The following is a 22422-nucleotide window of genomic DNA, read 5'->3' on the forward strand; positions in this document are numbered from 1 at the left end:
TTTTGCAACTCCAGATGCTTCACTGCCAAACAAAGAGGAAGAAATAATGAATAGTAAAAGATAAATTATAAGTAAATATTATAGACGGTAGGGTTTCTGGATGGAAAAATCTACATTTACAATGTTATTCTCCATTCTGAGCTTTCTGCACCTTCGCTCTATCCCACCCGCTCTCATTCTATCCCACCCGCTCTCATTCTATCCCACCCGCTCTCATTCTATCCCACCCGCTCTCATTCTATCCCACCCGCTCTCATTCTATCCCACCCGCTCTCATTCTATCCCACCCGCTCTCATTCTATCCCACCCGCTCTCATTCTATCCCACCCGCTCTCATTCTATCTCACCCTCTCTGTCACTCTCTCTGTACTGCTTCCCCAACTTTCTCCACCCTCACTATGACATGCGTGGGAAACACTCCCGTCGGGCTCCCCCCACCCCCCACACCCCCTTCCCCGGCCCGGGACACTGATACCCTAAGTGCTGGATGACGAGGCTATTTTAGGATCCGGCTGTAAACACAGGAGCTTCCCACTGAGATCCCTGAGGACCCCTCTATTATTCACAACAACACCCCTGAACATCCATCTGCTCATCTCCATTATTCACAACAGCGATCTAAAACCATGGAACAACCAGCCAACAACCCTCCTCCACTGCATGTAAAGTAAACTCCAAAAAGATTTAGACAGTCACACATATGACACACATTCTTTGGCTCTATATTCCGAACTTTTGGAGAAGAGCTGTAGTGACAGGACATGGGCTGTAGTGACAGGAAGGGGGCTGTAGTGATAGGAGATGAGCTGTAGTGACAGGAAGGGGGCTGTAGTGGCAGAAGATGGGCTGTAGTGACAGGAGATGAAAGGCTGTAGTGACAGGAGATGAGCTTTAGTGACAGGAGATGATGGGATTTAGTGACAGGAGATGGGCTGTAGTGACACGAAGGGGGCTGTAGTGACAGAAGATGGGCTGTAGTGACAGGAGATGAAGGGCTGTAGTGACAGGAGATGGGCTGTAGTGACACGAAGGGGGCTGTAGTGACAGAAGATGGGCTGTAGTGACAGGAGATGAATGGCTGTAGTGACAGGAGATGGGCTGTAGTGACAGGAGATGAAAGGCTGTAGTGACAGGAGATGAGCTTTAGTGACAGGAGATGATGGGATTTAGTGACAGGAGATGGGCTGTAGTGACACGAAGGGGGCTGTAGTGACAGAAGATGGGCTGTAGTGACAGGAGATGAAGGGCTGTAGTGACAGGAGATGGGCTGTAGTGACACGAAGGGGGCTGTAGTGACAGAAGATGGGCTGTAGTGACAGGAGATGAATGGCTGTAGTGACAGGAGATGGGCTGTTGTGACAGGAGATGATGGGCTTTAGTGACAGGAGATGAGGGGCTGTAGTGAAAGGAGATGAGCTGTAGTGACAGGAGATGAGCTGTAGTGACACGAAGGGGGCTGTAGTGACAGAAGATGGGCTGTAGTGACAGGAGATGGGCTGTAGTGACAGGAGATGAAGGGCTGTAGTGACAGGAGATGGGCTGTAGTGACAGGAGATGGGCTGTAGTGACAGGAGATGAAGGGCTGTAGTGACAGGAGATGGGTTTTAGGGACAGGAGATGTGGGGCTGTAGTGACAGGAGATGGGCTGTTGTGACAGGAGATGAGGGGCTGTAGTGACAGGAGATGGGGTTTAGTGACAGGAGATGAGGGGCTGTAGTGACAGGAGATGAAGGGCTGTAGTGACAGGAGATGAAGGGCTGTTGTGACAGGAGATGGGCTGTAGTGACAGGAGATGATGGGATTTAGTGACAGGAGATAAAGGGCTGTAGTGCCAGGAGATGGGTTTTAGGGACAGGAGATGAGGGGCTGTAGTGACAGGAGATGGGCTGTAGTGACAGGAAGGGGGCTGTAGTGACAGGAGATGGGCTGTTGTGACAAGAGATGAGGGGCTGTAGTGACAGGAGATGAGGGGCTGTAGTGAAAGGAGATGAAGGGCTGTAGTGACCGGAGATGGGTTTTAGGGACAGGAGATGGGCTGTAGTGACATGAAATGAGGGGCTGTAGTGACGGGAGATGGGGTTTAGTGACAGGAGATGAGGGCCTGTAGTGACAGGAGATGAGGGGCTGTAGTGACAGGAAAGGGGCTGTAGTGAAAGGAGATGAAGGGCTGTAGTGACAGGAAAGGGGCTGTAGTGACTGGAGATGGGGTTTAGTGACAGGAGATGAAGGGCTGTAGTGCCTTTTTCACTCAGTCATCCACTTACCAATTGTTTTCTTCTCCAGTTTAATAGCATTATCAGGTGCTTCCATACTGAGGGTGGGGGTGGGGGGGCTTCCTGATCCTGTCAGCAACACCCAAACCTTCCCTGCATCCCAAGTCAGACATTATTTGACGCTAGTTACTGGTCATACAGTAAGTGGCTCACTCTGGTAACTGGGTGGCAGTTGGGACACAGACTTCCCCTACTCTGCGCCACTTGAATAGGCTCTGGCCCCTACTGAGCACTTGCAGTGGGAAAATACTAAAAACTTGGAATGTGGAATGTCCAACAAGGAAATTCCCCACTGTATGATGTGAAATTCCCCTCTTTATATGAAATGGCATTCTTCTTCTGACAACAACCTGTACATAGGGAATAGGGCATTATAATCAGACTACATTATGACCAGACCCTCTATCTAGCTAACAGGGAACTAATCTCTCTATATCCAACATACTTTTACACATAATGGGATGAGAATGGCTTTGGATGAAATGGGGGTGCTTCCTTCCAGCTGTTGGCACGTGCAGCCGTTTCCATGTGGAGAACTGAGGATCTTGAGACATTAGTTTAAGATGCTCTAACGAAGACAGAGAGAAAGAAAGACAGCCTTTGTATATTTCTGACTCTCATAGAAAAAGCAGAAGTGTGGCTACAGAGAGAGGTGTAGCGGGGGAGGGGAGGGGTGCGGGGGGCGGAGTCTAGGGAAGACACAACGCCTGTTCTGGTACAGTAGGTCAGCCTTAGTAGATCACTGGTTAATGAAATGGTTTGGGGCCACCAGAGTGCCTGCAGTAGAACTGAACAGCGTGGCTGTTTGAAAATGTCTACATATACATATATATATATATATATATATATATATTTTTTTTTTTTCTCTGTAAGAACACATTCTTATTTACACCAATGACCTGGAAAGAATTTGATTTGACTGCTTAAGAACAGAACAATTGGTTATTTTAGTCAATTAAATGGTGGTGGACCAATCAAATGCCTGAGCAGTGAACACACCCTTGGAAGGGCGGGGCACACACACACACACACACACACACACTAATGGTGCACATGTCTGCGGCGGTTACATTTACCAATACCTCATCAGTGACCGCCCGACTACAGGTGATAAAGTAAAAAAAATTGGGTCCTCAGCCAACGCTAACCCGCAAATATAGAACGATGCTGTAGTAGCCTAGGTCTTTTTCAGTTGAATGGCGCAGCACATCCATAGGAGCTGAAGTGGAAAGGAGCTGAAGTTTTCTCTCCTCACAAACAAGGTAACAAATGCCAAAACATTTGCACAATTGAAATAAATTATGTACACTGTTTTTTTTCAAAAAATCTCTCACGCATAGCTGACATCATAATGACAGATTGGAATAGCTAAAACGGCTCCCTGAGGAATGCTGAACTCGTTCTTGTAGGCCTATACAATACTGAGGCAGAGACACTGAACAGAATAGTCTGAAATGCCAAGTATACAAATAGGGCCTCAAAAGTAATCAGAAAATAAAACTAGATTGATAGCTAGAACAACAATTGCTAGCAACGATTTACAAATTACGCTTAAGCTGGAGACAGAAGGACAGAGTTGTGCCCTGAGATGAGTGAGGGATACAGACTGGAGCCAATCATGTGTCTGTCTTTGGCCACTGGCTCCACCGATTCCCCGCCCCTATATTTATAGACAGCAGAACTTGGAGTTGTTTAGAGAAAACAGAGCTTCACACTGTTTGTGTTGGCAGCTGAAAATTAGACAACTATGTTCCGATAATAAAAAAATAAATAGGCTACTTATGTACTTCCACCCATCTTCACCCACCCTACATTCACACAATCTCATTAAAAAAATTAAGAAAAGGCGCACAAAGTAGTGAGAAATGGGTGTCAATAATTATTACCCATTTCTCAGAAAAATATTAATTTACAATTTGAACAAAATTTTGTTTTTAGTTGATTTTCTTTGAATCGTTAATGAGGTACTAAATCTGTCACATTGTGAAATAATAACATTGCTCAATGCCGGTGTTGTTTAATTTATTCAGCCTGTTTTGTTCATCTTTATCAAGGCTTTAACCTGGCATCTTAGGCTACTGCACCCAGATGGGTGTTTGAGAAACCTCTTTCTTGGCACTAGTGAAACATCAAATGAACAACATCCTGCCATCTAGTGGAGCAACCTGGTATTCACTCAGACTAGGAGAAATACTATCAACAGAATAAATACGGAAGACTAGAATCCCCAAATTCGCTTCACCATTCTTTAAAACTATCATTCAGAACCCTCACTTTCCCTATCTTGATTCCTCTCTTTCTTTCTCCCTTTCTCATTCTCTTCCTCTCTTTCTCTTCCTTTCTCTCCAGGTTCCCATTTCTCTTTTTCTCTTACTCTCCAAACCCCAGAAACCTGATATTAGTGTGACTCATGGAAATAGTGCTTTTTTAAGATAAAATGTTTCTCTTCTTTCCTCCACCCTTTAATTCTCTCTCTCCCTCTTTCTCTCCCTCTTTCTCTCTCTCCTTTCCCATCACCCAAAAGGTCCTGGGAAAGCTGTGAGATCATCCCCTACTGGTACCTCTCCGCAGCCAATCAGCACATAGAGAAAGGACTGGCATTTCCTGCCCTAACTCATCCTATTTTTAATGTTACAACTTTTGTTAGGCTTGGCTTGGCTAAAACCTCCTACTCACTGTCTGTATGTCGGTCTGCCTGTCTGTGTATCTACAGGGATTTTATTTTTTCAATAATACTCTCCTACAGCTTTAGGAAAAAGTGTTATTTTCTACCCATTTGTATGATGGTTCCGCATTAGTCCTATATTTTATATTTCATCAGTGGGAATAAAATATCACAGACATTTTCTATACGCACAAAAATCTTATTTCGTGTAAAGATTTGCTTACACCCCTATAAGGGAACATTATGTGATTTTCCAGGATAATCCATTGCCCTGACAAAATCTATAAAACATTAATGCATTAATGCTGGACCTTTATTATCTTTATGACTCATCATTCACACAAGGTTAGTCAAAACGTTCCCAGAGGTGTCTGAGACATCATGTTCTTGCATATGTTGGGTGTTGTCTGTGTTTGCAACATCTGCACCAAATGATGTAAAAAAAAAAATATTGATTTATACCCATGAATGTTATTTTACCGCGCATTTGTTGTCCACACAATGACTTAGGGAAGGGAGTTGTGGATAGGTCTTCAAACCCCCCACTGTGGATAGGTTTTCTCACACCCCACTCCCATCTGCACAACATTTTTATTTTTTTATACTTAAATTGGCACTATTGACCAGAAAAAATGAATTCCCTCTCACTGCTAGCAACATAATTTTCGCTTCTAAAATACACGAGATCTGACATTTTACAAGATTACGCTGTTAGCCTTGTTGGCCGGTGTATCATTCCTGAAGTATCATTACCAAAAATAATACCAAAATTACTGATAATTGATAACGCTCACCGCCTCTTATTAATAGGCTAACTGATTATTAATAACACTCACCGCATCTTTCGCATAACTTCTTATTAATAACAATAACCGTCTCCTATTAATAACTGCTTATTAATAACACTAACCGTCTCCTATTAATAACTGCTTATTAATAACACTAATTGCCTCCTTTGCATAACTGATTATTGATAACACTCACTCCCTCCTAAGCATAACTGATTATAACACTCACTGCCTCCTTTGCATAATTGATTATTGATAACACTAACTGCATGACTAATAAAAACACTCACCCAGTCCTCTGCTGAGTTCCTGTCTGCTGAGTTCCTGTCTCTCAGGGGGTAAGGAGACTATCCTGGGTTCAATGTTGCTTTCATTGCTGCAGGTGCGTCTCTTTCCACTGGTGTCAAGAGGCAGCTCGTAGATGGACAAATGATTGCACAGGCTGGAAGAATCGCTGTTCCCCATGATTTTCCCTTCAAAATGAGTGGATATTATCTGTAGTAATGTTCTATGGTTTAGGGTTGAAGCTTGTCGAACTATGTTTAGAGTATAGGCTACAGCTTGTTTCTAAGGATGTATTCTTGACTAGAGAAAACCGTTATAAAAGCCACACTGTCTCCGTTAGAATCCCGTTTATAATAACAAAAATCGCGCCCGAATTTGGTTTAAAAAAATAAAAACATAAGCACGTGGGCATCTTATCTCTCTTCTCTCCAATAAAAACAGAGATTCATAAAGGGACGGATTTGACGCATACGCTGTAGTGTCTGAAAATACTCGGAGTAGCTTTTGGACAAAACCCATCAGGTATTTGAAAATGTGCGCAAAGCCTTGACAAACCAGACTGACGACGATTTAACCTGGCATGTAAGGCAATGTGACCGTTGGTAGTGAATCAAAAACGAAAATTCTGAAATCCCCTTGGATTTGAGCGCGAAAGCAATCGCATGAATCCGTACCGTATGGATGGTAAGAGATTATACAGTAGAAACAGCTCAATTTCCCAACATAATATCTGACGTTGTTTATGTGTCTGATATTGTATTAAGGTGTTTATTCAAAGCATACACACGTGTCCTGGAACCACTGGTGCGCGTCATTCGTTTAGGAACTAGGTTTTTTCCGTTAATTTGCTTACTCCGAATTGAAACAATGTTCAACACTTTCCAAAAACCATAATTACTTTTTACTCCATGTGTTGAATGTTAAAATACAACACTGCCTTCCAGAATTTAAAATGTGTTGTACTAGAATCATTATATTCATGTTTTCTAATATATATATATATATATATATATATATATATATATATATATATATATATATATATATATATATATATATATATGCCTGATATATATAGATTAATCAACCGGGATTCATCACGTTTACTGAAACATGTTGAGGTCTGTAATTCCTTATCTTGGAATAATGTCAATGTTTGCTTGTGCTAAATTGGGCGCAGTGGCACATCGTCAAACAGGATACGACGTTACAAATATATAGTTGAAGGGAATATCTGTTAGACTTCTACCTCTTAATGAAAATATTTGTATGGAACTACACTAGATATTACCTGGATACGTGCTGACACAAAACTCACGGAGATATGCTGTGTATTGGCATACTGGAAGCTGCTGCCCTGCATCAGATGACATGGTCCTGAGCTGGACAATCATGTCTAAACCCCAGGATCAATAAACCGCTTGTTTTATTTGGCAGTGCAATTCTGACGAGTAGGTTAGCATACTGTCTGCTTTATCACTTATTAACTTAATCTGAAAATTAAATAAAGGGAATTTGACCCAACTGAAATGAATAAACAAATTTGACCCAACTGCCAAACACAGTCAGAAGCCCCAAAGGGCATCCTTTTTACTACACTTTTGACCAGGCCCATAGGCTTAATTAAAAAATGAGTGCTTTAAATATTTGATTTGATTTGTGGGCCTCCACTGCCCTAGCGGTCGGGGGCTCCTTAGCAGTTGGGAGCCCCCTCCTTACCACCTAGCAGGCAGGGCCTTAAGCTACTGCTTATGTCGCTTATTCCTAGAATCAGCCCTGTAACCAGCAAATTGCTATTCAGCCTGCAACACATTTGCTGAACTCTTTTGAACAGCTCTTCATTTGCCCACTCGTTGACGCTGAGCATTCCAACTAGTCAAACGTTTTTCACTGATTTACTGTCTGAAACCCCAATTTAAATCAGCCCAAACAAGTGTTGAGTGACACTTTTTCCATGTATATATTTGAGGTCCAAATGAGGACCGTGCTCTGTTTCAACACAGGCTTGACATTACCTCACAGCATATATCAGTCTGTTGCCGCGGTTATTAATGTACCCGGTCAGACGTATTTAATTTCACTGCATCTCTAATGTCAAATCTCCAAAATAATTTTGCCTCCTGTCATGTGACTCAAGTTAGTCAGTCCACTGTCAGATTTCACATCATTTTGTGGATTTTCATCTTGTCTCCTTATGTCAGAAATAGTCATTCTTAAATGATCTGCCTGATAATATTGCAGTGATGCAGCCACTCATTATCCTAGTTGTGTATTCAGGACAGGGCCTAAATGTGTAATTGCTAAAATAATAAAACACTGTTTGAACACTAGGGGGCGCTTTAATGCTGTATCTACCAGCAAGAAAGAAGAAGAGGGCTCCAGAGGAATAAACTTGTATGTTCAAATATTAAACCCTGGTCCTGGAGAGTTACAGGGTGTTGGTAAAGCTAGGGAACAAGGCCATTGGACATAACCCCAAACTCAAGCCTTGTTTACATCTACCAGCGATATGTCTTAACCTTCTGATTCAAATGTGTTTTTTCGAATCCACAATCGAATGACAGATCAAATGCTGCCTTGAGAATAGATGGCTTAAATAGAAATACAATGTGGGCTCAGTTGATCAGGAAAATACATGCATGTTTAAACCAGATGGGTATTTGGCAGAACAACTTGTAGGCCTCCTTCACACCAATGTGGAAGAAGCCTCTGTTTTTTTTAAAGATAATATAACTGTTTTGACTACATCAGTTTTAAAAAGCACTATCTACCCCTGCTTGCCACACACACACACACATTCACACACATGGTACTCTTCTACATACATCAATATTTCATTTCTGAGCATGTGACATCATGGACTACAGATAACATAGTGCTGAGGGGAGTGTGTGTGAGTGTGTGTGTGTGTGTGTGTGTGTGTGTGTGTGTGTGTAAAAGGTTGGATGCCAGACATTCCAGAGGCACTCCAGCCAGGATCTCATTTCTGCCTGTTGGCAGTGGAGAGAGAGGGAAAAACAGGGAGGGGCTGGGAGAAATTCAGAGGGGGTGGGAAAAGGTAGAAACCGGGAGGGGGGAATAGGGAGAGGAGGGGAGAGAGAGGGGGAGAAACCGAGATAAAGGGAGAGGGGGGAGAAATAGGGTGAGAGAGAGGATGAAAGTAGGGAGAGAAGCACAAAAGGTGCAAGACCTGCAATGCCCCCTGGCTGGTGTTATTATGAGAGTGGAAAACTACTGGTCAGTTAGGACTAAAGACTAACATTACAGGGATAACTACTGTCAGTTAGGACTAAAGACTAACATTACAGGGATAACTACTGGTCAATTAGGACTAAAGACTAACATTACAGGGATAACTACTGTCAGTTAGGACTAAAGACTAACATTACAGGGATAACTACTGGTCAATTAGGACTAAAGACTAACATTACAGGGTAACTACTGTCAGTTAGGACTAAAGACTAACATTACAGGGATAACTACTGGTCAATTAGGACTAAAGACTAACATTACAGGGTAACTACTGTCAGTTAGGACTAAAGACTAACATTACAGGGATAACTACTGTCAGTTAGGACTAAAGACTAACGTTACAGGGATAACTACTGTCAGTTAGGACTAAAGACTAACGTTACAGGGATAACTACTGTCAGTTAGGACTAAAGACTAACATTACAGAGATAACTACTGGTCAGTTAAGACTAAAGAATAACGTTACAGAGATAACTAATGGTCAGTTAGGACTAAAGACTAACGTTACAGAGATAACTATTGTCAGTTAGGACTAAAGACTAACATTACAGAGATAACTACAGGTCAGAGTAGGACTACAGAATAATTTAACAAATACACTGTATCTGCTAGTCAAAGTAGGTCTACAGTTGAATATCACAAACATAGTGTATCTTCTGCTCAGAGTAGGACTACAGAATAACATCACAAATACACTAGCATCTTCTGCTCAGAGTAGGACCACAGAATAACGTCACAAATATGTTTATTGATCAGAGTAGGACTACAGACTAAGATTGCAAATACAGCACACCATTACCTTGGACCCGCTCTGCTGGGTATACCAGCCCAACACATCCACTGTCAGTGCATTTTAAACTGCACTCCACCCTGTGCTCTCCCACCTGGGCAAGATCAACAGTTATGCAAGAATGTTGTTCATCGACAGGAGCCCAGCATTCAACACCATGACGTCCCAGACACCCGTCACTGACCTCTGGCCCCCGGGTCTAAACACCCCCCACCGCAGCTCAATCCTGGACGTCCTGATAGGCTCCCTTCCAACACGGGGACCCCTCATGCTTAGGGGCCTGCCCCCCCGTAACTCCTAGTTCACCCAGGAGCCCACACACAAATCTCACTTCCAGTGACGTCACCTGGCGATTGAGGGTCCTTCGTGGGTTCGAATCCAAATGTTTTTCAAAATGTAATGAACACTGGAAACACAAACAGGGGTCCACCACACCAAGACTAACTCACTGCGTGCTGTGAGTTTTATAATGAATGTCTCACTTGTGTGTTTACATCGCTAACTAGAAAGTAGACAGGATGCTGATTGTGTACAACTATGGTTGTCTTCCACACTCCCAGACGCTGTTGGTTCCCTAGACCCCATTGTTTAATTGTCATCTGGACTGAGTAGCCCTTAAAGCACCTAGTCAGGATATCCCATGGATGGAGGAAGGCTGCCAAGATGTCTGTGTGTGAATTTGTGTGTGAGTGTGTGTGTGTGTGAGTGCGACTGTATTGTGAGCGTGAGAGTGTCCGTGTGAATCGCTGCCAAGGCAGAGCTGCCTGCCGAGAGATCGCACCTTGGAGCGGATATAGTATCTATCTCTACGGTCTACCTCACGGCGCCCCTCCCCACTCCCTTCCTCTTCCACATTCCTCCGTGGGTGTTTAAGGAAGGAGAGTGGGGCTTGCGGGGAAAGGCCAGTCTAGTGAGGTCATAGGTAATGCCCTGACACCGTCCTGACAACCTCCTACAGCCTCACTGGACCCAGTGGCAGCTATCAACTCCCGACATCTATGCAACACACCCTCCTACACACGCAGACCGTGTCACGCGCACAACGCACACTCCGACACACACACACAGGCTGTGTCATGTACACAACACACACTCCGACACACACAGGCCGTGTCACGCACACAACATACTGTGACACACACAGCTTATCCAGCCTGGTTCCTGATGACCGTAGAGTAATATATTTAAAGTTCAGTATCTAAAACAGGGACATAGACGAGACAGGAAGAGAGGAAGGGAGTTGCATCAAACTACTCTGTTAATTTAGGCCAGATGAATACCCCAGAGTCAGGGACCATATAACCCCATCACTCTCCCAGAGTCAGGGACCATATAACCCCATCACTCCCCCAGAGTCAGGGACCATGTAACCCCATCACTCTCCCAGAGTCAGGGACCATGTAACCCCATCACTCTCCCAGAGTCAGGGACCATATAACCCCATCACTCCCCCAGAGTCAGGGACCATGTAACCCCATCACTCTCCCAGAGTCAGGGACCATGTAACCCCATCACTCTCCCAGAGTCAGGGACCATATAACCCCATCACTTTCCCAGAGTCAGGGACCATATAACCCCATCACTCTCCCAGAGTCAGGGACCATGTAACCCCATCACTTTCCCAGAGTCAGGGACCATATAACCCCATCACTCTCCCAGAGTCAGAGATCATATAACCCCATCACTCTCCCAGAGTCAGAGACCATATAACCCCATCAATCTCCTAGAGTCAGAGACCATATAACACCCTCACTCTCCCAGAGTCAGTGACCCATTAAATCCCTCACTCTCCCAGAGCCAGAGACCCATTCAATCCCTCACTCTCCCAGAGTCAGAGACCCATTAAATCCCTCACTCTCCCAGAGTCAGAGACCCATGAACCCCATTCACTCTCCCAGATGTTTTTAAACAATTGAACCTTTATTTTAGCAGGGAAGTAAATAAGAGATTGTTATTTACAATGCACTCTGTATTTTGTACATTCTCAACGGGAGAAAACACATCATTTAGAATAGTCTCTCAAATGTCCTTATTCCTCTGGTGATCACTTGCGTAATAAAAAATATTGGTATTTTTTGTAACCTAACCCTAACACAGTTAATTGTTTTGACATGGGGTGATGGGGAGAGACACAGGGAATGGACACAGTGCCATAACCAAGGCAAGGTAATCCAAACAGCGGGGTATTGTATCCTCCACTTCCATCTTCATGTGACAGTCAGAGCCCCATTCTGCTGGCCTGGACCATGGGCCCGTTGCCACTTTTGCAAGGCCGGATGCGTTAGCGCCACACTAGTCATAGCTAGTCATAGCTAGTCATGGCGTGGTCAATTAAGCAATGTACTTTTTATTTTAGGACTCATTCAGGCTATTGGAAACAATTGTGTAATTGAGTGAAAAGGTATATTTGGCCCTGAGGCTAATCTTATAATAATGAATCAATCAGATCAAATGTATTTTTACGAAGCCATTTTCGAAATGTCACAAAATGCTTGCGCAGGTAGCCAGTCTAAAACCCCAAAACAACATGATAATGATGCACAGTGGCTCTGAAAAACTCCCTGGTAGGGTTGGAACCTTGGATTCATGAACACCCTTAAATAACATCAACACTACCTGTTAAGCAGTCATACCAAATTCGTGTATAAAAGATTTTGTTGTATGGTTTCTAGTCATTGAAATCCATCAACATTGCATTTTGTAGTTTGTGAAAGCATCAGGTCACATTGTCAGGTGGTGATTGACTGTAGAAAAGACCCTTAAAAGCATTGCTTTCCACTGCGATGTTTCCACAGGCCCTGTTAACGTGTCCTACTTCCCTCATGAGGACAAGTCAAATGTCCCTACTAGGTCGAATGTTCTTTGTTTAATCCTTCTGGGTTTCTTGGCGCTCACGCGTATAGTGAAAAAAAGACACAGAAACACACCCACCCCATAATCTCCCTCCACGCTGCAATCTCCAATCAAAATAGAATCCAGTCCTCACAGAACCAGTGACATCAACGTGTGACCTTTGTCACAGCTATATGTGTATGTGGTAGGTGTTTGTTTGGCGATGTGAAAGTATGGGTGAGAGAGGAACAGGAAGGGAGAGGGAGGGAGGGAGGGAGGGATAAATATTTTATGTTATTGTAACATTTAGAAATGCATTGATCCTTTTATTAAATGGATGTCATTCTTACTTAGAATTTCAGATTTGCATTTTATTTTTATGATCTTGCTTAATATTCACTTGTTCTGGCAATTTAAACAAATGTTTCGGATGACAATAAAGTTTCTCAACTGACTAAACTGAGAGTGAGAGAAAGAGAGAGACATAGACCAGAGGCTTATTTCAGCTTTAGGGTGGTATAATGTCACCAGGCCAGTCCGGGCAAGCTGTAATTCAGTGGGTTGGTTGTCAGGTCAACACTTACCAGTAGAGATCTGTGTCACATTGCAACACACACTGGTCAGTATCTGTGGCCTAAAGACGCCCTGTCACCTACTTAGTGCACTATTCTCCACAGGGCCCTGGTCACATGGAAAGTACTGTATAGGGGATATGGTGTCATTTGGGACACAGGGCGTGTTTTGCAATACACATATTGGATGACTGCGCCCCTAAACGGCATCCTGTTTCCTATGTGATACCCTGGGCTTAATATGGGACAAAGACACACCAACTGATCGGTGTCTGTCTCTCTAGTGAAACCTTTTTTTTTTATTACATTTTTAGCTATCTAACTTATGTCTGTAAGAAGGTTTATTAGCTGTTTGCCTGGAAGATAAAGGTTTAGGAACATAGCTGACTTATACAAATGGCCACACTTACAATTTGGGTTAGTTTAGGAAGTAGGGTTAATGTTAGGTTATTGAAGTTAAAGTTGGGTTAGGGTAAGGTTAGCGCTATGAGCAGAGCTATTCAGCCCTCTCTTCTTCCATGAATTTGATCTATTCCAAAACTAGCAAATCTGATTAGACTTGCCAGCTAGTCATCAAGCCCTTGATTAGTGAATCAGGTGTGTCTGTTCCCGGGCTACAACAAAATTGTGAAATATCTGGGGGTCCTGAAAGAGAAGGTTAAAGAGCAAAGGGTTAGGGAACGGGGCAAAAACAGAATAATTTTTTTCTGGCCCCTACAAGGATAGAAAAACAAATGTGTGTTTATGTGTGTTCCTGTCATTGTCTGTTATCCTGCTAGACCGAGCCACATCTGATAAACTAGCCAGTCACTGTTCTCCTTCACACAATGACTCTAATCTCTACAGTCGCTCACTTGCTGAAGGTTTCATATTTAAAACTTTACATTAACAGTGACAACTAAAAAGCATCATATGGAACCAAAAGCCAGTGATCAAAAACAGTCAAATGAATGTAGCACATACACCAATTAGCAAAAACATTATGATCACCTGCTTAATATTGTGTAGGTCCCCCTTTTGCTGCCATAACTGCCCTGACCCGTCAAGGCATGGACTCCACTAGACCTCTGAAGGTGTGCTGTGGTATCTGGCACCAAGACATTTGCAGCAAATCTTTTAAGTCCTGTAAGTTGCGAGGTGGGGCCTCCATGGATCGTACTTACAGTATTTGTTACATCCCACAGATGCTCGATTGGATTGGGATCTGGGGAATTTGGAGGCCAAGTCAACACCTTGAACTCGTTGTTGTGTTCCTCAAACCATTCCTGAAACATTTTTGCTTTGTGGCAGGGGGCATTATCCTGCTGAAAGAGGCCAATGCCATCAGGGAATACAGTTCCCATGAAAGGGTGCACATGGTCTGCAACAATGCTTAGGTAGGTGGTATGCGTCAAAGTAACATCCACAAGGTTTCCCAGCAGAACATTGCCCAAAGCATCAAAGTGCTATCCACCAGGCTTGCCTTCTTCACATAGTGCATCCTGGTGCCATGTGTTCTCCAGGTTAGCGACACACATGCACCTGGCCATCCAAATGATGTAAAAGGAAACATGATTCATCAGACCAGGCCACCTTCATCCACTTCTCCGTGGTCCAGTTCTGATGCTCACGTGCCCACTGTAGGTGCTTTTGTCAGTGGCTACGCAGCCCCATATGTAACAAACTGCGAGGCACTGTGTGTTCTGACACCTTTCTATCAGTACCAGCATGAACTTTTTCATCAATTTGAGCTACAGTAACTCGTCTGTTGGATCGGACCACACGGGCCAGTCTTCGCTCCCCACGTGCATCAGTGACCCTTGGCCACCCATGTCCCTGTAGCCGGTTCACCGTTTTTCCTTCCTTGGACCACTTTTGATAGGTACTGACCACTGCAGACCGGGAACACCCCACAAGGGCTACAGTTTTGGAGATGCTCTGACCCAGTCGTCTAGCAATCACAATCTGGCCCTTGTCAAAGTCACTCAGATCCTTACGCTTTTCCATTCTAACACATCAACTTTGAGGACAGAATGTTTACTTGCTGCCTAATATATCCCACCCACTGACAGGTGCCATGATGACGAGATTACCAGTGTTATTCACTTCACCTGTCAGTGGTCATAATATCATGGCTGATTGGTGTATGTCTCCAAAATCCAATTAATCTGTGGTCAGGGGTGTGAGGGAAGCACTTAGTACTTTGGTCATACGTCTGTTGTCTAGTCATTTACAGTCGTCATTTTAAGAGTTTTGAAAACATTCTGCACATTCTAGTACTCGCAACCAAAGTTCTCCTTAGCCATTTTGGAGTAATCTCAATTCTTAAACAGAACGTCCAAAAACCAGCAGTGGAATAATCACATGGTGAACAAGTGACAGTCATTTTCACATAGTTGTGTTGCTTGCGTGAACGACCAAAACACTGTATGAATGCCTATACACCAAGTAGCTTTCCAGCAAGGAAGCATATTCATGTGGGGCAGCCCACACACGCCAGTGGACAGGGAGGTGGGTCAGGGCCAACGTGCAGCTCTATAATCTGTAACCCAAACAACCCCCATCTCACGTTCACCACAAGGAGGACAGAGGGACGGGAAAGGATCAACCAACCAAGGCCCTTTGGCCGTCACACTTTTCCCAAACGCCTTGCAGCTGCTCCTATTGTGACCCCCCCCCCCCAGCCTCATCGGGTGGGAAGAATGGGGGGCTCCTCAGTCTGTGTGGATGGATGTTTCTCCAGACCTCACGCTGCCTGCTCGGCCGCTGATCTGAACAATAGGAGACATTAACATGGATCCCGTACGTATGGGTGAGGCCATCCTACGGGGGAGCTCCCTCCCATACAGGGGGACCCCGATGCAGTCCCCTGTCACATGAAGACCTAAAGCAGGATGCGGGGTCACGACTTGGCATGGGAACGTTCCTTCACATTGCGAGAACTTAAGAGCTGCGGCCCATCTGCCTTGCCACGACTTTAGACGTCTTAATACGTCACCAGTCACGCCTTTGGTTTTCTACAGATTGCGATGTAGAACAATGTGTAGATACTTTCATATAACGTCCATGAAAAGTACCTTGTGGATCCTTTTTCTTGTAAATGTTTTTTTTGAAATGCAGAGTTAGTCTGAGGAGGCCCAAGGTACCTGTTTGGGACTTTCAGCTTAGACCCAACATTTAAATTCCTTTAAAGTCCCTTTATCAAAGGATTCCGTGATATGCTCATTCAAGTTCAGAGGTCAGAGGCCACACTACAACTTGTGGGAACTATACGAGTTGTGGGAACCTATATACCGGGCCATCTGCCTAGGATGCTCAGTCAGTCGAATTATTTCAAAATGTCAAGAAGAAAAACTCCTTTGTTTGTTCACTGTTTTGTATTTTCAGTGTTTGAAACAGGATTGTACAGATAAGACAGGATTTATACACTACGTTATAATATATTTAAGAAACAAAATATGGTCTTGATCAAACCTATTTTTCTGATGTTTCCAGAAAAAATCTGCTTAATTCTGTATTATTTATCCCATAGATTAGGCCCAATTCTGCTTCACTAAAAACATTTTGTGATTGTAGTCTGGAATGGTCTTAGTCAGATTGTCTGGTGCACATGTTCAATTGCAGCACGGGTTTGAAGTCAGCTTCCTTCAACTTTGGCACACTGTACCCTTCATGTTCCCAATCATCCCTAGCATCCAGTTATCTTATTCATCTCATTTCCTCCCTCCTATAACGAAGTAAAAATCAAAAGTACTATAGATAAATGTGTGCTATTAATAATGTAATAATGTAATAATGTAATGTAATTAGTTAAATATCTAAATTGTATCTTTCCTCAATGAAATAAGATATTCTAAATGCTGTAAATGTTAATGTTTCAGATACTGAATCATTATTTGATAATTCTGTTGTTGCAGGAATGTCCGGCAGCTGGAAATACAAACTTGTAGTGCATTTAAGGTGTTGAATTTTTAAACAAATATGTAATATGAATGCAAACTAGTCATAGTTGATTTGCCCCCCTGGTAATTGTATCAACCCCTACAATACCAACCCCATACAAAACTGTATATTTCCTGTCACAACAGTAATATCACAGTAGCAAACTGGCTTGAATAAAGATTATTTATTAACTGGATATATTAAAATAAAATATGCATAGGATATATAATAACCTAGCACACACTGAAATTGTGTTTTTATTTCCAATTTACTCTTGCATCAAGATAAAAAAGGCAACCTTTCGGAAAGAAGTAGAAAAAACAAATACAATTTATTGAATAGTATCAAAAGCAACATACGACAAACATATGCAAAAATATACATTATATGATATAAAATATATTACTTTACTTAAATAAATATCAAATATGTAACCAGACAAAAAACAGCAGTTTCTGGTGATTTAGTTCCCCATTAGTGCTTTAGGGTTTATGACTTTCTCCCAGATCTGCTAACAGCTAGCATGATGCTAACCGAGCTAGCTGCTAACGGTACATGATACTAACCTTAACAGTACATGATGCTATCAGAGCTAGCGTTAGCTAAAGGCTGCTAACAGTTTAGAGGCATGTTGGTATTACAGAGGTATCTGAATGGTTGGTTATGTCCCCCAATATTCTCAGGATCACCAGAGTGTTGTGGCGTTTTATAAAAGGCAGCAATTTGCATTTGAATAGAACTTCCCCATCCACTTTAAACTAAACCTTCTGGCGGTCTCTAATCTGTGTTGACTGATTGGCTGGAGATTAGAGATACATTCATTGTTCATCAACAAAAATTATGTGTCATTTTGCAAGGTTTTACCGTGACTCCCTCAGGGAGACAACATTTCACTGTTCAAACTAAAGGGAGGCGCGTTCAGAATAATACATGATTCCTGAGACTAGCTGGAAGCAATAAATATGAAGACCGTGTATGAGTGACCAACTGAGACCCCAACCATTTGTTAAGAGTTGTCCCAGGTCAAAAAAGGTCCTGTGATTATCAAAAGCTGACCAATCGTTAGGTTAATTTATGAAAATGTTTTTTCAATAGACTTTCTACTCTTCCAATTACACATCCCGCATCCCTTCTAAGGATTTTCCTCGCTGGTCACCATTAGCCTGCTCAGTGGACTACGATTTTTTTCTTCTTCTAAAAGACCAGAACATCGTAAGGTAGATGAGTGTGTAGGTCATTCACCTTCTACAGACGCCATTAGGATAACAACACTGCTTTCGGTAGGTAGCCAGAATACAATGTCCCATTTCAAGGCCACATGGTTTAGCCCCACAAACTGGGCCACTTGGTTTATCCCTCCAAAAGTTTGCCCTGTTGTCCAGTGATGCCGGGTGATCACCTCCTCATGGCCTTTCCCTCAGGAAGGGTGACCGTCCGTCAGTTCAACAGCTCAATGTCAATTTATCTGCAATGCAGTGACGCTGACGGAAACAAATCACACTGATAACCCTGTCACAAATAGCGTTGCGGCTGCACAGTCTCAATGACTCTTGCCCGTCCTCTGTGCCAGGTCAATCCAGATGTCGTTTCCTCAGCAGCTGGGCGAGGTGGTGATGGGGCTATGGAGGAAGGACAGCTGGCCATGTCCCACCGAGCTGTGGACCGGGATGGACACCGGGAAGTTGAATACCGTGCTACTCTTCCCCAGGGCAGGGCTCCCGGCCTCAGACGAACAAGAGGTGTTGGACAGGACCTGAGACTCAAACTGCAGCAGCTGGCCCATGAAGCTAAAGTTGGGACTGATGATGCTGCGGCGCTGCTTGACGAACTCGAAGGCTTCGTCCAGCTTCACGCGGTTCGTCCTCATCAAGTAGGCTAGACAGATAGTGGCTGAGCGGGAGATGCCCGCTTGGCAGTGGACGAACACACGTCCGCCCTTATTGCGAACAGAGTCTATAGAGGAGAGAAGGGAGACAAAATGTTAAAGCAACGTTCAAACTGTAGTTAAATATAATGCAGGGTGACAGGGACCAAGAGCAATGCTACTCCTGACAAACCTCTCACCACCGTATCACTAATGGTGTCGCTAATAGCACTACTAACTGACCTATCTCTTTAACCCAGGAAGGAGGCAGTTAGACAGGGCTGGTGGGGGGGGTGATTGGGGAGGCTATTCCCCAAGGCGAGTGGGACAGAAGGGGACAAAGGGGGGTAGTTAGCCCCTACTGGGGCTATTGATCTGAGAGGAAGGCCGACTGTGAGCCTGGTGGAGAAAACAGCCTTTTGTTCCCAGCAGAACAAAGACACGCGGAGGAGAGAGCTCCATCCAGCCATTAACCCCAGGCCCAGCAAACACCCTAAATGGCACCCTACTCCCTTGAAGAGTACATGGTCAAAAGCACTATAAAGGGAATAGGGTGCCGTTTGGAATGTAGCCAGGCCTCTTTCAGATCTGCCTTGTGGCTCCCCATCTGAAAAGGGGCCACCTCTTTAAACAGGCTGTGAAGTGGCGGGGTGCAGTGATGATGTAACCACAATTGTGTTGAAATCAGACAGCTGGCCGGGGTTTTGGAGGGAACTTTTAAAAATGTAAATCAAAGTATATGAATGGAGGAGGAGAGGGGGATGGAAGGGATTGGCTGTTGTGAAAGGTAGCGGGTTTGGCCACCAAGCCAACTGCATCCATGACAACAGCTGTCGCCTTGCATAGTTATTGTTCAGTGTGTTTTGCTAGTTGGTGAACTGGCTAGTTAGGTGAACTGGTTAGTTAGGTGAACTGTTTAGTTAGGTGAACTGGCTAGTTAGCAAGCTACTTGAGACATGCATGTACAGTACACTGTCTGCATGAGAACGTCTGCTATACTCCATGTCAATGTAACCAATGACAGTAAAAACACTCACCAATGAACTCAATGGCTTCGTTGAACCAGGAGGAGATGTCAGCTTTATAGTTGTCTTCAACGGGGATGCTCTTGTACTGGAAGGAGCCTTCAAAGTGGTTGGGGCAGTTAGCTGATACGTTGATGAGGGCAGTGATTCCCAGCATGTCTAACATGTCCTTACGGGATGCATGGTAGGCACTGCCCAGGTAGAGGAAGGGGAGAATCTCCACCGGACCACCCTGGATGAAGGGGAGGGGGTTAGTGACGTGTCATATCCAGGCCATATAAAACTGTAAACAGTAAACTGATCACCAGGCCTGTATATTAATTTGAACAAGGCTCTGACAAATAGGGCCGTAAAACACACAGTAAATTATGAATTGATTATATAGGGAAAAGTGGTATTACATAGGCTAGTGATAACATACAAAACCCATGAATACGGGTAGATGAAAACCAACCTGGTCATATAGCGGTGTACTGCACGGACTGCACCCGGGTTCCGCGCTGTCCGGCTGTGCGCTGAGCGGTAGACTGAGTCCCTGCGGAGCCGATGGCTTGGAGCACATCTCTGGATACTCAGACGAGAATGTATCAAAACCACCTAAACAGTGACAACATATACCATAAGGCTACTGTTCAACAGACGTCACACGCGTCATTTCAGCGTTTTAAACAGTGACAGCTGTAAAGTGGCTATTTTGGCACAATGTGTTTAGGCATAGGCTACTTCACAGCGCGCCAGCTGGTGCTCTATTTATTGACAGCTGTACTGCACACTTGTACGCCCATCGTTCTTAATATGTTATTCCGCTATGATAGTTAAGTACATGCTTTTTTCGATTAAGTAGAGAAAATAAATGAATGTTCACACAAATCTAAAAGGCTTACCTTTGAGGAAGAATACACTGGCCCCGCATGGGTCTCGACACAGAGCAGTCACAGCGAGCATTAAAGTTCCGTCTTTTTTCACTTGACCAAAGTCCAAACTCCGATCATCCAGAAACACAACCGATTGATACTCTCCGGAGAGGAGCCGGTGTCGTGTGTCCTCGTTGGGCACGATGTGCTCTACCCCCAGGCCCCCTCGTGCCCTCCGTCGTACTATAGTACTGAAGCGTACGTTGGTGGAACCAGATATATGACAGGAGTTGAAGGAGAAGAATGAGCGGCAGTCTAGGACCAGGCATCCCGGGTCGTCCCCATCCAGCAGCCCGCGGAGGGACGAGGCGTCAATGCTAGGCACTTCCATAATTACCATAGTAGTAGGATTGTGGGCAGAAAAAGGCAAATCCAAATACATATGCCGCGGAAAAGGCAAAAGAACGCCTTGGTAGTCGGTGGTTCCTATTTGTATGGAACTTCGAGGTGCTTCTTTAGTCAAGTAGTCTTGAAGTAAAATGGGTCCCGAAAGGTAAAACTCAGATGAAAAAGTTACAAATAATATGTTTAAAGTGTTCCGTCGGATTTCTTACTATTTTACTTGGTCATGCGAGTATTCCTGCTTGATCACAAGTTGTTCTAAGAGTCGCTTTGTCTACTTCATAGTCCGTAAAATTTACTTATATACTATATCAGAAACCACTGACGTCAGACTCCTCCCCTTTTGCGCACTGTCAGGTCGAGTTGTTTTATGTGCTACGTCATTGCGGTTTCTCTCTCTCTCTCTCTCTCTCTCTCTCTCTCTCTCTCTCTTTATTTAGGGCTTTATTTAATTGGATAATGATTACAAAAAAGTATGAAAATAATTGCACCCACTACTGTAAGACAATTTGCATAAGAATGTCTGCCAAATTATGTAAATGAAAACAAACTCACAAAAAAGGGAAAATAAGGGTGAATATAGAATACAAATATGTATCTCCATCTTGCTGTGTAAGCCACAAAGAAAACACATTACAGAAAAGGATTATGAGGTCAGGAGTAAGGTACATTCCAATACAAAGGGACTGTGGAGACTCTTCAGGTAGGTTTATTCCTTGCTGTATTATACAGTAGTTATCTTGGTTTATTTCTCGCTGTATAATACAGTAGTTACCTCGGTTTATTCCTTGCTGTATTATACAGTAGTTACCTCGGTTTATTCCTTATTGTATTACAGTAGTTACCTTGGTTTATTCCTTGCTGTATTATACAGTGGTTACCTCGGTTTATTCCTTGCT

General features: G+C 43.7%; 2 protein-coding genes across 2 annotated transcripts in view; both read right to left on the bottom strand.

The window, feature by feature from the left end:
* Nucleotides 1-6343, bottom strand: part of neurl1b (neuralized E3 ubiquitin protein ligase 1B) — a 49813-nt gene extending 43470 nt beyond the window's left edge. The window contains exon 1 of the mRNA XM_013133543.4: nt 6017-6343. Within this exon, the coding sequence (XP_012988997.2) occupies nt 6017-6191 (175 nt within the window). The 5' untranslated portion in view covers nt 6192-6343. The remainder of the gene's footprint in view (nt 1-6016) is intronic.
* Nucleotides 6344-17690: 11347 nt separating this feature from the next.
* Nucleotides 17691-21811, bottom strand: dusp1 (dual specificity phosphatase 1). Its single transcript, XM_010898463.3, has 4 exons — nt 21152-21811; nt 20722-20864; nt 20280-20499; nt 17691-19331 (listed from the first exon to the last, which is right to left on the bottom strand). Exons 1-4 carry the CDS (start codon nt 21561-21563, stop codon nt 18970-18972), a joined length of 1137 nt encoding a protein of 378 aa, XP_010896765.2. The 5' UTR covers nt 21564-21811; the 3' UTR covers nt 17691-18969.
* Between the last annotated feature and the right edge of the window lie 611 nt (nt 21812-22422).

The sequence above is a fragment of the Esox lucius genome, chromosome 4, assembly GCF_011004845.1.
Source record: "Esox lucius isolate fEsoLuc1 chromosome 4, fEsoLuc1.pri, whole genome shotgun sequence".
NCBI classification, from domain to species: Eukaryota; Metazoa; Chordata; class Actinopteri; order Esociformes; family Esocidae; genus Esox; species Esox lucius.